This window comes from Daktulosphaira vitifoliae, unplaced genomic scaffold (assembly GCF_025091365.1).
Source record: "Daktulosphaira vitifoliae isolate Bord-2020 unplaced genomic scaffold, ASM2509136v1 Scaffold_5, whole genome shotgun sequence".
Lineage (NCBI taxonomy): Eukaryota > Metazoa > Arthropoda > Insecta > Hemiptera > Phylloxeridae > Daktulosphaira > Daktulosphaira vitifoliae.
This window is the reverse complement of record NW_026099576.1, coordinates 30,311,477-30,326,959: the sequence shown is the minus strand read 5'-3', so window position 1 is coordinate 30,326,959 and position 15,483 is coordinate 30,311,477. Positions and strand designations below refer to the sequence as shown.

The 15,483-nt window shown below is 24.5% G+C and overlaps 1 protein-coding gene across 4 annotated transcripts; it reads right to left on the bottom strand.

The window, feature by feature from the left end:
- On the bottom strand, positions 1-13,566 carry LOC126907125 (transmembrane ascorbate-dependent reductase CYB561-like). Of its 4 annotated transcripts, none has more exons than XM_050688212.1 (7): positions 13,218-13,566; positions 5,072-5,216; positions 4,790-4,894; positions 4,502-4,640; positions 3,433-3,641; positions 831-985; positions 1-252 (listed from the first exon to the last, which is right to left on the bottom strand). In XM_050688212.1, the coding sequence occupies exons 3-7, from the start codon at positions 4,865-4,867 to the stop codon at positions 93-95; spliced, it is 741 nt and encodes a 246-aa protein (XP_050544169.1). In that variant the 5' UTR covers positions 4,868-4,894; positions 5,072-5,216; positions 13,218-13,566; the 3' UTR covers positions 1-92. The 4 variants fall into 4 exon arrangements, with proteins under 4 accessions (XP_050544169.1, XP_050544170.1, XP_050544167.1 ...); XM_050688213.1 differs by lacking the exon at positions 13,218-13,566 and adding an exon at positions 10,958-11,042; XM_050688210.1 differs by lacking the exon at positions 5,072-5,216 and having other exon boundaries at positions 13,218-13,565.
- Positions 13,567-15,483: the final 1,917 nt, after the last annotated feature.

Genomic DNA, 15,483 nt, shown 5'->3' with positions numbered 1-15,483 from the left:
TTTTTTAAATTTTAACAAAAATTTTATTTTTCCATACAGTTTACAATACGCACAAAGACTATGCAAGAACTTCTATTTTTTTCCAAATATTATTAATTTGAAGTGCCTGTTAGTAAAGTTATTTGTTCTGAACTAGCTATTCTTTTATATTCTGGTTTTGTTGCTAAATAAGCAACCATTGACGCATAAATTAATACCAAAAGTCCAATAATTTTCAATAGTACGCCTTCTGGAATAAAATTATTCGTACTTCTAAAATCAAAATAATAATAACTTTTATTAGACAACTTAAATAGATAACATTAAAATATTGGTGGTATTATATAGAACCCTATCAATTTTTAGTGGTCTAAATTGTCCATTAATATAAAATTAGGGACCCTTATGGCAATGGAATATTTAGAAGTTGTGTTAAGAGTACTCTACCATAAAAAATTATGCAATACATACTATACCAAAATAATCAAATATTATGATATAGCTAACTCAACTGTCTCCCTGAATTTATGTTTGTTTAAAAGTTAAAACATTAATGAAATAATAATATTATTATAATTTATTTGCATCATTATGTTAAATTTAATAATAATATTAAAATTTATCTAAAAGAAAAAATATTCTACGATTTTAATTTAAATAATATTGCAAATGAGAGTAGCCACAAATATTTAAATATGAAGATATAAAAGTATTATAAAATTCACAAAGTACAAATTAATAAAAATTAGAACAAATCACGCCTCACACAAATTCTAAATATGTTATTGCCTGATAATAAGTCATTGAAGTTATAAGATCAGAACAAATAATTTATTTATTATAATACGTACGAAGCCGACGATTCTTGTTCACTAATTCCTATGGTAACTGTCACAACTGCTAATCCAAAGGTCAATAATCCAAAAAACATGTGATAAGGTAGTATAGATGTTTTGTACATTTCTGATACCCCTGGATACAAAAATGAGATAATGCCACATATGAGCTGAAAAATATTTTTAAAGATATTATTTAATAATCATAGGATTTTATTTTTTTTGCGTGTAAGAGTCAATCTATTTAAATGCTATTTAATGATCGTTTTTTATGTAAATACGTCAAAAGACCATAGACGAATTTATATGGCCTACCTATAATTGCTGCGGTCTGCCCTAATATATTAGACCACTTCAAGATGATAACACATAGAACTTGATAGGCGGCGTTAAACAGGAATTTATTTACAAAATTATTAAATTTAAATAACTATTAAGAAACTATTAAGTAAGAATTTTACAAGAGCAAGCTTGAGAATAGAAATACATATAAGGGAAAAATTCTAAACAAAAATATATAGTTTGTAAATATTCGACTAATATGAAACGGAATAACTAATGTCTTCTACACTTTTACTATGTAAATTATTATTACTTTGGCTTTTGGTGATCTCATAGAAATATTAGTACATTAATTAAAAATTAAATTAAATGCTACCCAATTTTTTTTTTTTTTGGTCTGATCTAGTTTTACTTATGCAAGAAATAATTAATTGTAAATAATAATTTTTCGTCACGTTTGTTCATTTAGCTCATTAATTTAAAACTATTTTAATTGGAAGATTATTTTATTTATAGATTAAACATGTCTTCTTCTTTTTCTTTCTCGCCTTTATCCCAACTACTTTTGATCGGCCACCCGTATCCTAAACCTTCACTTGACACACTAGTAATCCTTAATTCCCCCTAATTACATCTAACCACCTCTTTTTTGGTCTTCTTCTTTCTCTTATTCCTTCAACATTCATTTCCATAACTGTTCTAACAGCTTCCGGTTTCTCTCTCTTCATAATGTGACCGAACAATCTAAGACTATTTTCTCCCATCTTATCACGATAGACGCTACTCCTATGCTATTCATACCTTATCTTATCTTCTCTCGTCACTCATCCATCTAAACATTCTCATCTCTGCTCTATTTTCTTTTTAATTGCCATGACCTCTTTCGTCAAATTTATACTCTATACATTCCGTCATCTATTAATCCTTAATCACTTTTCTTATGAGGCTCATCTTCACATTTCAAGAATTTGGTTAACTTCCTCACTATTTTTTTATATCAACATTATATCATCAACATACAACATGCACCACGGTACATCTCCTTGTATTTCCTTAGTAATTTTATCCATTATTATAGAAAATAGATAAGAACTTAACTTAATTTACTCTTAATCTGAAATTCTCTGTTTCCTGATACATACATTTTACTTTAGTAAAAGTATCTTCATGCATATCCTTTATATGTTTTTGGGGATCCTTTTTTCATTTTAAAACCTCACTCAGCACTTTGTTATACCCAATTCTTCAAATCAATGAATATCATACAAAACTCTTTCTTATTCTTATTATACTTTTCTATTAGCTGTCTCACTCAAAATAACGGGTCCATCTCACTGCTTTTCTAAGCTAAAAACCAAATTTATTTTTATTTTGCGATATATTATTTTTTATTATTTTTACCCAAATCTTTATACTATGACTTATAAGCTTTATGCCTCTATATTTTACTCATTCCTGTATCTCTCATTTGCCTTAAAAACAGGTACCATAGAACTATTTCACTCTTTTGGTATCTTCTCCTTTAACAATACTTTATTAAGAAGATCTATTAACCATATTATGCTTAATTTCCCTAAAATTTTTCACACTTTCACTGATTCTTTATTAAGTCCTACGGCTTTTTTCTTTTTCGTCGAACTCGTAGTCTCCAATGACTCCTTCTTGTTAGTTAAATCTATCATTCCTTCATTACACGAAATATTTTATAAAGCATCTTTTTGATACTTCTCATTCACTAAATTTCAAAACACTCTCTTTATCTTTTTTCACATCCTCATCATTCGTTAACAATCTCTTATCATAATCTTTTATAAACCATAATTTTTACATTTTACACTCCACAATTAGCTGATTATATATACGAGTGTGAAGAGTTACTAGTAAATAATAACACGAATACTTAAATTTATCAGATAAACCGAATTTATTTAATTTATTTATTTAATTGAGTAGTTATTCGATAGGTGTACAAATACTAAAATAAATATAATTAAATATATAACGGTCAAGATTTAAAATATATTGCAGATGTGAGTTTATTGGCAGTAAAATTTTTAATATTTACAATTTATAAAATAATAACCTTCAACATTTAAATTTTCAAAAAAATCTAAAATATTATTTTTTAAATACTTATTTTTGAGTCACTTATTAATTTGATAAATTTTAATAATATTGAAATTACATTTAAAAAAATAGTGATGGTATTTAATGAAAATATCTATTAGTAATATATATGCAGTAAAAAAAAAAAAAAGATTTTAAAATAAAAATTATGTTTTCTGGCTATTAATGTATTGTTGTGTAAAAACATTTCTTTTGGAGTAAAACTTACCTGAATTAAGAACAACAAAATAGTAGAAATTCCTACCCAACTATGCAAACTGGTAAAATATGGTGAAGGTTGAGCGGAATAAAAATGTGGAGTTAATACACTGTATGTTCCAATTAATACAACCAATAAAACTATTACGTTAAATATTGAATGGCAATATTTTAGTGTAGATTTTTTTTTATTGCGAAATGTTCGAAAATAGAGAATAGCTAAAACACAAAAATTAATCAAATTTATTTTATTTACTAATATCTAATAGGAAATGGTAAGTGGTAATTGTCATACTTAAGCTTAAATTGAGTCTCTTATAGAAAGTATTCACCATAACAGTTTGAAAATTAGTAAAAATATCACTTAATATTTATTACTTTAAAATTGATTGGTAATATTTTAAAATATTTTCATAAAAAGTTCACAAACCATTTTTTTTTTAAATCCTAGAAGATCATTTTGCCCCAAGCATCAACTTACCCTACTCTCTTCTGTGTAGATATTTTAAAACTTACATATTAAATAATGTTATTAATAACATTATTATAATAATTATTATACTAATGTTATTAATAACATTATTATAATAATTATTATACAATTTTGAAACAAGACTGCACGTCTCGTCATAAAACTACTATAATTTTTTTTTATGTAAAAATACACTTAAATAAAATATTTTAACAATTTGCAATTTGTAAGGATTGGTAAACTCCAATTATTTTTCAGTTTAGAAATTTTAATTGATAAATAGTACTCTTTTACACCATTTATCAAAAGGACACAGCAGTGCTCTTTTTGATGTTACATTAAGTGTTCTTTTAACCTATGAAAAGGTAAAAGTATACTTATTTAGTACCTATACGTCCATGACGAGTATGATCTCTGGATTTGCCACTGGTGATACAAACACAGTTTTTTTTTATAATTATAAAATACTATTAAAATAATACTAATAAGCAGGATTCGGGACTTACAGCACTTAAAAACACAATAATAAGGACTAAAATATGCACTTAAAGACTGTAAAAAATCTTATTAGTAATAAGATATTTGATTTTTTCAATAATATACTTACAATTTGAAAATAAATAAATGAACCCAATACTCATACATGTAAAATGCCAACTAAATGTTGTGTCTAAACTAAATCCATATCCTCCTTGATATAATAAAACCCAGCTGATTAGTGCTAATAAAAATACTAATCCAAAAACCTATGATGACATAAAAAAATGTTTACAAACTATGTTTAACTAAAATTCATTAATTTTAATATACCTAATCAAGCACATGATGTTCCATAGACACAATAACATTAGTAATATATCTATGAAATATTTATTCAAATATAGTTGCTTATTACCTGAGAAATAATATAAATTGTGTAATATTCTGTAACATCCTTGTCTGATTTTATAGAACTGTTATTATAATATTTCATATTTTAATTTTTATATTCTTGATTCCACTATAAAAAAAAAAATCATAATATTTTTCAAAACTGAAACTTATTTATTTATTTTACTTAATAACTCTATTTAATATTTTTAATAAAAACATTCATTTATACATTATATAATATTAGGTTCAAAATTAAGATTACTACACAATTTTTAAATAAAATTATAGTTAAGTTTTTAGTTACAGTAGAGTTGCAATATTAAAGTTGACTTGCAAAAATCCATTCTTTGAGGGAACGATTATCATCACCCGTCAACTCTTATAATATCAATATATTACAGTTTTAGTCGATAATTTATTGATGTTTAAGTTTTCTTCTAAAACATAATCTAAAATAATAATCACACGATTTTTAGAAAATATTTAGTGATCAGAGTTATTTTTTACCCATTTTATTGTTTTTGTAGTTTTAGAACTACCTTGCCTACTATTGCTTTGTTAAATTAAATAATAGAAGATGTTTCCCTTAACTACGTCTCATGAAATACTTTAAAATTTTTTTATTTTATTATTCTTATTCCTTAAACAGTCATCCACTATTGTTTTCCAAATGATAACTATATTTTTTTAATATCCGGTTTATGGAATAAAAAAAATTTGTTTCGTAGGAATATTATTATTATTTTATTTTATTCAAATCATTGTAAGTTACAATTTTTTTAAGTTTAAGGAAGATAAAAAAATAAACATTTATTTATACAAGGCGTGAACGCTATAAATTGATAGTGAATCTATGCTCTTATATTAGGATTAAGAAGGGAGGCGATGACACAACGATGAGTTTAAAAGATCCATAAAAATTTTGGGAGGTTATCGTTTCCGCCAAACCTGAATAAGGTCGGTTTTTCGTTTCCGCCAAACTAATCCTCTACCTGTATATTTACTAAAAAGTTTGAAAACCATTTAGTTTTATCCATGGGTTACCACAACGAACCAGTATCGGTTTAAGGTAGCTGCCAGTAACAAATTGTTTGGCTTTTATTGAATGTTACGTTCATGCCTGTATTTAAGATTTTTGCGTGGGGTATTAATATAATTGAGCAAAATAAAGTAATTTTTTGCCCCATCACTATCAAATGACATTCGCTCCCAAGAATTTTTGCCTCCCCCACCCCTACCACCCCTATATATGGTCACGTCGTTTTGAATAATTACTTATTTTATCACATAGACATAACTATATAAAGAAAATATAACGTATTACCTAAGCTAAATAAATTATAATAGATAACTATCTTAAGTATGTATATATATTTATAATAAATAATAAAAATATAGTTTATAAAAAAATAAAAAGTCATCAAAACATTGGAATAAAATTCAAATATTAATAATAAGCTTAAAAAATATCTAATACGCGTGATAATATAATAAAAAATAGACCTATGATCTATAAATTTTTCGATAGTTGTTAAAAACTAATTTCACAAATTCAAATCGGCTAATTTCATTGTTATTAAATTTATCAATTGTCTCTTCTGTTTTTCTGAAACGGATATCAATTTTATTCCGTACGCTTTTTGAGACTGCATTATCAAAACTGTATATTTTAATGTAATTATAAGACTAAATATTTTATATTAAAATTTTTAAAAATTCTAATAGTAAAAGGATGCGCCTTAAAAAATTGTTAATTAAAGTGTTAATAAAATCATTCACAATTATCAATGCACTGCTATCTAATAACAATAAAAAAAAAGTAAAAAGTTCGATTAAACGAATAGTACATAATTATTATCGGGTTATTTTGGCAAATATTTTAACCAGTGATTCTCAAGCTTCTATTTATAGACAGATTTAAACTATCGGTTTGGCGGAAACGAAAAATCTATTTTAATCATATTTGGCGGAAACGATGAACGCCCAAAATTTTACTAACCTGTCATGATTAGTGATGTTGCATATGTATTTTAAAAAAAAATTATTTTTAAGTGTATATACTTTAAGCTATACGTAAACTTAAACTATTTCAATTCGAATATTAACTAAATTTACAAATAATTATATTCGTTTTTTAAATTAAATACTAATAATAGAGTCAGTAAATGAGATGAGGCTATTAATCGTCATATAATGTCATATAACCAGTAATTAATCGCACCAGAAACTTTATCGTCTTTACCATACAACCTTAAGTTTTCCTTATACCACTCTATACAACTTTCTATGTTGAAATTAATACTGGAAGACCGTTTCCATCAGTAGATTTACAACCTTCATCACTTTTGCCTTAACTGCTTCCAACCTTTTAAATCTTGTCCCCTTTAGTTTTAATTTGACCTTCGGTAATGAAAAAATGTCACTGGTCGGGTATGTATAGAATATGATTTAATACAGCAATACCATGTTTTGTTAGGAACGCACATACAGACAAAGCAGATCTAGTGCATTGAACCAGGAATTAGAATTCTTGGCACCTTTTCTGCAGAATTTTAATTATTCATGTAACATTTTCCAAACTCTTTTTGTTGATTTTTGTTATTTAAGTAAGTCTTCGGAAATTAAACGATGATCTTCGTGAATTATTTTATAATTTTTTAAATGTTTTTTCTGTTATTTATGTTAATAATCATCCTGGGATCGTTTTAATTCCCTTTTTAAACTGTTTAAACTACTTATAAGCTAGTGTGTGGGTAAGTATTCATTCCTGTATACTTATTTTAACATTACATGGAATTCTATGGCGATTTTATCCAGTTTAATATTAACTTTGAGGTAAACCCGTTACTACACATTCATTAGCATTATTTCAAGTCTCCACTGGACCATAGACTAATTTGAAAGATTTAAAAAAATAAATTAAGCAACTCATTGAATTTTTCTACGAAGACATGGTGAGGAAAACATCACCAGACATACTGATGTTTAAATATGTCGTGGCATACTATAGTATGGTGATAGAAACGTTAGTCCAGTTATTTAAAAACCCACCTCGTAATTAAGAAAAAAAATCAAATTAGAATAATTTAACTAGTTTTTAATTCGAACCATCAGAAAAACATTTTTAAAATGATTTCGTTTTTGAAGGTATTAAGTATATAACCTGTATAAAAATAAAATGTTTAGTACATTTTTAAAAGTAACTAAATAATGGTTAATTAGACTTAGATGGTTTGGTCATGTTATGAGGAGAGAAGAATCGGAAGCCGTAAGAACAATTGTAGCAATGAATGTTGGAGGAAGAAGAGGTAGAGGAAGACCAAAAAAGAGATGGAGAGATGCTATTTAATGCGATATGAAGACAGCTGATGTGAGTGTAGAGGATGTGGGAGATCGTGTCACGTGGAAATTTAGGATAAGGGTGGCCGATCCCAAGTAGTTGAGATTAAGGCGAGGAAGAAGAAGAAGAACTAAATAATGGTTAATGAACTCACGATATACCTCTTAAAAATTATATTGTATTATTATTTTTTTACTTAAAATAATATTTATGAACACTTTTAATAGCTGTTTCATTATTAGGTAAAGAATAATACACTATATTCAACTCTTCCAAAATGTCAAATTTTTGAAAATATGTCCCTATTGTAAACGATAAACTTAAGTTAGTGCGATATACTTAATAGTCTCCATCACTGGTAATATTCAAATAAAAATAAAAAAAAAACCCAGCACAGGGGGGTCGCGGCACAGTGGTGACGTGGCATAGATGGATCAAGTATAACGATAACTGACAGTGATTAAAATCACTATCATAAAAAACGCTTCGATGCAAATCTTTAGATAGTGTTTAATTTTAAAAAATAGGTGGATTATTCCAAAAGCAACATGATCTGCTAGTTCGTTATTAATATCCTGATTCAGATAAAGTATATCGAATGAAAGAGGGATTATTAAAAAAATTATGTTGATCCATACACTTTTCAATATGTTATAGCATTATAAAGTTAAAAATGTAAAAAATAAAATTGAGAATTTTCACACAATAATAGCATTTGGTAGCCAATTTCACCCTGAAGACAAAATAAAGTACGAAATTTTTTTTTTGCATAATAAAGAACATTACATTAGCTTTAATTTAAGATATATATAAAAGTGTCAGACTTTCCGGAACACTTTCAAAATTTAAGTTGAAAAAGTCAATTTTTTGTGAAAAAGTTGTCATTTTGAATCCCCCCCTGTAGGCAGGTAAAAAGTCAGATTTATAAAAAAAATATACCAAATGATAGGTAATGACATCATGCATCTATAAAAAAAAGAATTATATTGATATGTTTATTTTTAAAAAAGTTACGGCAGTTTTTAGTAAAAAAAATTTCAAAAATTTCGAAAATTAGCCATTTTTAAATTTGTAATTTTTTCGGAGGTTTCCCCCATTTACGGGGAACGAGGGAATTTTTTTCAATTTTTGAGGGTAATGTCTTCGACTAGATACGATTTGTGATCTTTTGACGTATCATTGAAAGAAATCGGTTCGGTGAGAGCTGAGAAAAAGTGGTAACAGACACAAAAAAAAACACATCTTAGTAAAACCAATACCTTCTCAGCTTCGCATCGAAGCTAAAAAATAATATTTAGAATTTACAAAATTAAGATTTCATACATAATCAAACTAGATACATGAATAATATAAATATTACTAAGGCAAGTAAAATATAAAAAATATGCAAAAAATGTAGAATGCTCTAAAAAATATCTTAAAGGAATGATAGAGCATAAAAATTAATAATCTAAAATAATAATTCAATTTTTGCTTGAATATTTGGCAAACTATTACCTATAGTTTAATAGGAAAAAAAAACTTTAATGAAATTATATTATGATTAACCGAGTTAGCCGAAAAGAGTTTTTGAAAAGAAAAATATGATGGATGAAGGTTTTTTTAATTATTTGATATTAATATGCACGTAAAAACTGCTAAAAATAAAATGTCTCAAAAAAATATACATAAATACAGAGTGATCGATTTATCATATACCACTCGATTATTTGCAAAATAAATAAAATAATGTAAAAACAATTTTTGTTTTTTTGAGTTACATATCATTTTTTATTTATTAGCAAATAATTACTTTTTAGAATCATCCCTTAAACTTAAAAAGATGTCAACTTTATTTCTTTAAATTGCATCATACATTATATTTATATCTTCTTCATGAGCTAGTTAAATAATATTTAACTAGCTCATAAACTACGAAATAATCTAATTAAAAAAATTACTGGTCGATAACAACTTTTGAACCAGTATTTCAGAAGTTATTAACAATTTAAAGTAATAACAGGAGATCCTGCCAAAGTATAAACATGAGAATAATATTCAAAGTATTAGTCTAAAAGTTGTTATCGACCTATCATTTTCTTAATAAGATAATTTTCTTTTATAAGTTAATTAAATATTATTAATTAACAAATTTTTTATTTATTTATTGCTCTGAATTTTTATTAAATTTCATTTATTTGTTTAATGTGTTTTATAAAAGTTTTAATGTATACAGTTATTATGTAAGTTTTCAATAATAAAAATAAAATTAATGTGATAGACATTACGCCTTTTCGGCAGATAAGATTTAGGTATGTTAATATGTCAGACACAATGTTCTAAAATATTCACAAATCTTTACTACTATAAAATGATAATAAATTTAAAAATGATAGAACGCTAATACTTATATAAAAAATTATTATCAATGAATTTTATATTAAAATACAATTAAAACATTTTAATTAAAACTGCGTGTTGTATTAGAAAAAAAAATTATTGATAATTTCATTAATTATAAAAGATGGTTCTAAAATATATTGCATGTTAAGAAAATTAATCAATAAACATTTGTAATTAAAATTACAAGATAAATTCTCATCATTTTTATTTTAGTAATAATTAAGTAGTTATTACATAAATCCTTGTTTAAGCAAGCATTTAGTAACCTTATCTATTAGAAGTTCAGTTTTAATCAATTTTTAAAAATATTTTCGACACTAAAATAACTTGATAAGAGTTTTTATTTTATTAAAAAAAAATGTATTAAATATTTTAAAATAAAAACATTGAATTTTTAAAAAATAGTTAAATTATGTTTATATTTAATTATGAATTAATTATTTATTTAAATGTATAAAAGTAACATACCACGTAATTCTATATAATTAACTGTACTATGCTTCACATTGGGTAACATTACACTTTATCATGTACTAAAATATGAATCTATGTACAACAGCATTCAACTTCTGACCATCTTGGTAAAACCAGTTACAAACTACTTTGTTTCAGAGGGGATTTTTTCATTTTTTTCAAGGAAGGGGAACTTTTACCCAAACTATAAGTACACTTAACAAATAACCTTCTTTAAATCAATAAAATTACATATTTTATACATTGTGTAACACTTCATTTTGAATCTACCAAAAATTAATTAATTCAACTATCTTTTCCTTAATTCTAAGACGAGTTACATTCGTTTCATTTATTTCAATGCTACCATATTTAAATCAAAGGTTTAAATATTATTGACGATAAAATACTTGCATTCAATTATATACATACTTTATTTCAATTTAGCACAATTTGCTTTGTTTCAATGCATTATGTCATTAAAAAAATAATAAATTGTTATTATTTCAATTACTGACATCATTCAGCAATGTTATTTATAATTAAAATTATTGATTCTGATGAATAAAGTTTATTTTTTTTTCAAATTATAATTTGACAAAAAAATAAACTAATAATTACTAGTAATATAAATTTTATCAATTTTAGTTTTTAAAATAAAAACATGAAAGTTTAACTAGCTTAAAAATTAAAAATAACTCGTCGAAAATAACTTATAAATCAGTATTTTAAAAGATATTAACACTTTTATACTAGAACAGAGAGAGTAGCTTATAAATGCATAAATATAAAAGTAAACAGATTTGAACTCTTCCTCAAGTCTTTCTATTGAAGTGTTGATAATTTCCAAAATACTAATGCAAAAGTTTTTTATCGACCAGTTATTTTATTCGATGGATCATTTTCTAGTTTACAAGTTGGTTAAACGTAAGTTTTTAAAAAAACTTAAGTTGACCAATGAAAAAACCGAAATGTTGGACCAACATTTTGGAAGTTATTAACAATTAGTAAACATATATAGCCTAAGTATAAAAATTTCAATCATTTACGAAATACTTGTCCAAAAGTTCTTATCGACTAGATTTTATTATGATTGAATCATTTTCTATTTAAAAGCTAATTAAATATATATGTTGACATATTGAAAGAATTATTTTAAGGGTAATGTCTTCGATTATATACGATTTGTGATATTTTGACAATCCAGTGAAAGCTCAGAAAATGTAGCAACAGACACAAAAAAAATAAATAAAAAATATAAATCATGGTAAAATTAATACCTTCTCAGGTTCGCATAGAAGCTAAAATTTAATTTAAATAATCATCTAAGGAAAAAAATTTTAAGAAGATTTTTTTTCAATTATTGAAATACATTATAATTCAAATTATATTGAAACTTATTTATTCAATAAAAAAAATTATTCTTATAATATTTATTTTCCTTACGAAACAAAAGGCCTGGAAAGAGGAATGGTGACTCCATTTATAGAACTGATCTCTCATCCGGCAAATAAAACCCCCGTGACCGTGATTTTGTACCCGAGACAGTCCACATCACTACCATGTTACCGGCCAAACCGTCACACTTTCATTGTTTCAATTAATATGATAAAATTTATTTTAAATCAAAATATTAAATTATATAGGTATACTTACTTAAATTTTATAGGAACAGTTATTTATTAGGTATAATAATAAAGCAAATAAATTGGTACATTCTTTTTAATAAATAAAAGTAAAGTTCTATTTTCTAATATATATATATATATATTTTAAAAAATTGCAATTAGATTATTATATAAAAAATTTTCTTCACAATACATTTATTTTTAGTTTTGAATATAATAAGCAAATATTTTGTAATCTTAAATAATAATTGATATATTAGCACAGTCTTAACTCATTACAAAATTCAATACCTAGTTTAATTCTAGATTCCGATTTTTTTTTTTTTTGGATAGTTCACTAGAAGTGGCAGGAAATTTTAATAACATAAATAATCACTAAAATCGTAATGCACAATGAAGGTGTGATATCACCAGATATAGTCGGCTCTTTATTTAAGTATTAAACCCTCTTAACTCTTATGAGGAAACAAAATATTCTAAAATTGAAGAATAAAAAATTGATACTTTACAAGGCTTTGATTTTTAATTTATCTGTTTAAATTATTTTTAAATTTAAAATGTATAAATAGTATTTTAAATAGTATAATTTTATTAAATTATTGTTAGTTCATTTTATTTTAAATGGAATATATTACGTAATTACTTACCTTGGTATAGTGCTGAATCTTGTTTTTCAAAATGTATAAAATATTTATATTGTGATTAGAAAAAATATATGTTCACTTGTAAATGAGTATCAGTTTACTACGGAATGTTTAACAGACGTCGTTTATGCTTTCTTTAAAAATTTCTTGTTTTCTTATCGTCCATTGATAACCAACGAAACCCTAATTTCATATTTGAATTTCATATTTGTTCATGAACAATGAGTTAGTTAAAATTAAAATTTATCGTTTTTAATAATTAAAAAAATAGTCCAAGTTTATCGTATTCCGTCAATTTATCGACCTTCGAGTAATCAAAATATAAACTACTTCAAATATTTTCATGTTTCTTTTTTGAGTTAGCCATAACGTTATGATAACTAATCATGTTTCTGGTAAAGTTATATAAGTATTAGAACTAAAATACTCTATATTTAGATCTTATATCGTTTTTTCCGTTTAGCCGTTTATGATATAATTATATCATAATTTTTTTAATAATTGAAGCGCTTCAAAACTAACTATATATAAAGAAATTCAATTATATATTACGCAAAGATGTATTTAGAGTTTTGACGTCCTAAGTAAAGTTCAATTGTCACCCCTACATAACCCCTCTATTTTTTATAGTATAGTTACAAAACAATACTGCCGCACTTTAATTCCAAAAAAATTTACCACCCAGGGCGATAGTACCCACTCTCCTCCCTTTCTAAATACTTCTCCGATACTACGATCTTACTTACCAAATCAAGTAGAGTACAATACGATTTCGAAATAAAACTATATAATAATTACATGTTTAGCAAGTAAATAATAAGTTACCAAAATTTCTTTCAAGAGAAATGAAATCTATACATAATCATTTAATACACTATCAAAACATCATAACAATACAAAATTATTATTTATAATAAAAAACACCAATATAAACTTATAAGCTTAATGCACATTGTACAATATTAAGGGTATTGTATTTTTTTATGCAAAATAAGTGGAGGGATAAAAAATTTAAATTAAAACAAGTAGAGGGAGCCATCCTAAAAATATATAAATAATTATAAAAAATATAAAAATTATTAATTTTAAAATATCACATGTTGCAACAAATTGATTCTTGCGATCCCAAAAAACAATTTTTCATTAAACAACATTTATTTCGTCATCTTTATTAAAAAAGTAAATAAGTAACATTTTAACTACACAATTTCAAAAAAATTTTTGGGGGGATTCTTTATATATATATATATATACATAAAGTGAGAGAAAATACCCCTGAAAATTTTATTCTAGTTGCTCTATGTGTGTATCGGTTGATATATATACAATACTTTTGGGTAGATTAAATAATAAATATTTTGTTGATATTTTATTTATTTGGCGGAAGAGCCCACCCACCTATATTAATATAATTTTTATTCACATATTAATTAATTTTAGTTTATGATCAAAACTTTATTTTAACAAATTATCTCAGTGAAAATTAATATTAATTATTATTTGCCATTATACAAATTTTATGTTAGTAATTATTATTTCTCCTATTTTAATAATTATTTTATCCTATTTTAAAACGAGTGAAAATTATATATTTTTAACTACAATGAATACAATAAGAATTTACCAATTAATAACCATGCTATTTAACTTAATATATTTATTTTATATATTATAAAGTAATAAACTAGCTTAGTATTTATGATAAAAAAAGTCTTATTGAAAAAATCTGAACAGTAAAATAAACCAATTAGTTACTTATTATTTTAAACCATAAACTAGTCATTCAACATGTACACCAATAGCTATATTTATAATAAATCATACATTGATATAAAAGATGATTTTTTTATCAAGAACCACTTAATTAAAAATAATATGATAATTTTTTTTAGTTACATTTTTGTATCAATCATGAAGTATTTTTTATGTTTAGAAAAGGTACTGGTAATACTACCTTTCTTGATATCTCAATGAATACTATAATTATTTAAGTAAATAACCTCAACATCTCATTTATAATTCATTTTGAGATAATTTACATCAAAGCCAAATTAATTTAAATTTTTACCATACCTTTATTCAGTACATTTTTTATTTTAGTGGTGTTTTATCTAATAATTCGTTCGATAGAGTTTTGAATTTTAACTAATCTATGATTATAATTATACAATTTATTTAATTTTTTAAATAAATTGTAATAAAAACCAAGGAAGGGTTTCGAAAATTTTAAATTCATTTTGTAATTATCGCTTAATTACTAATTAGTAAT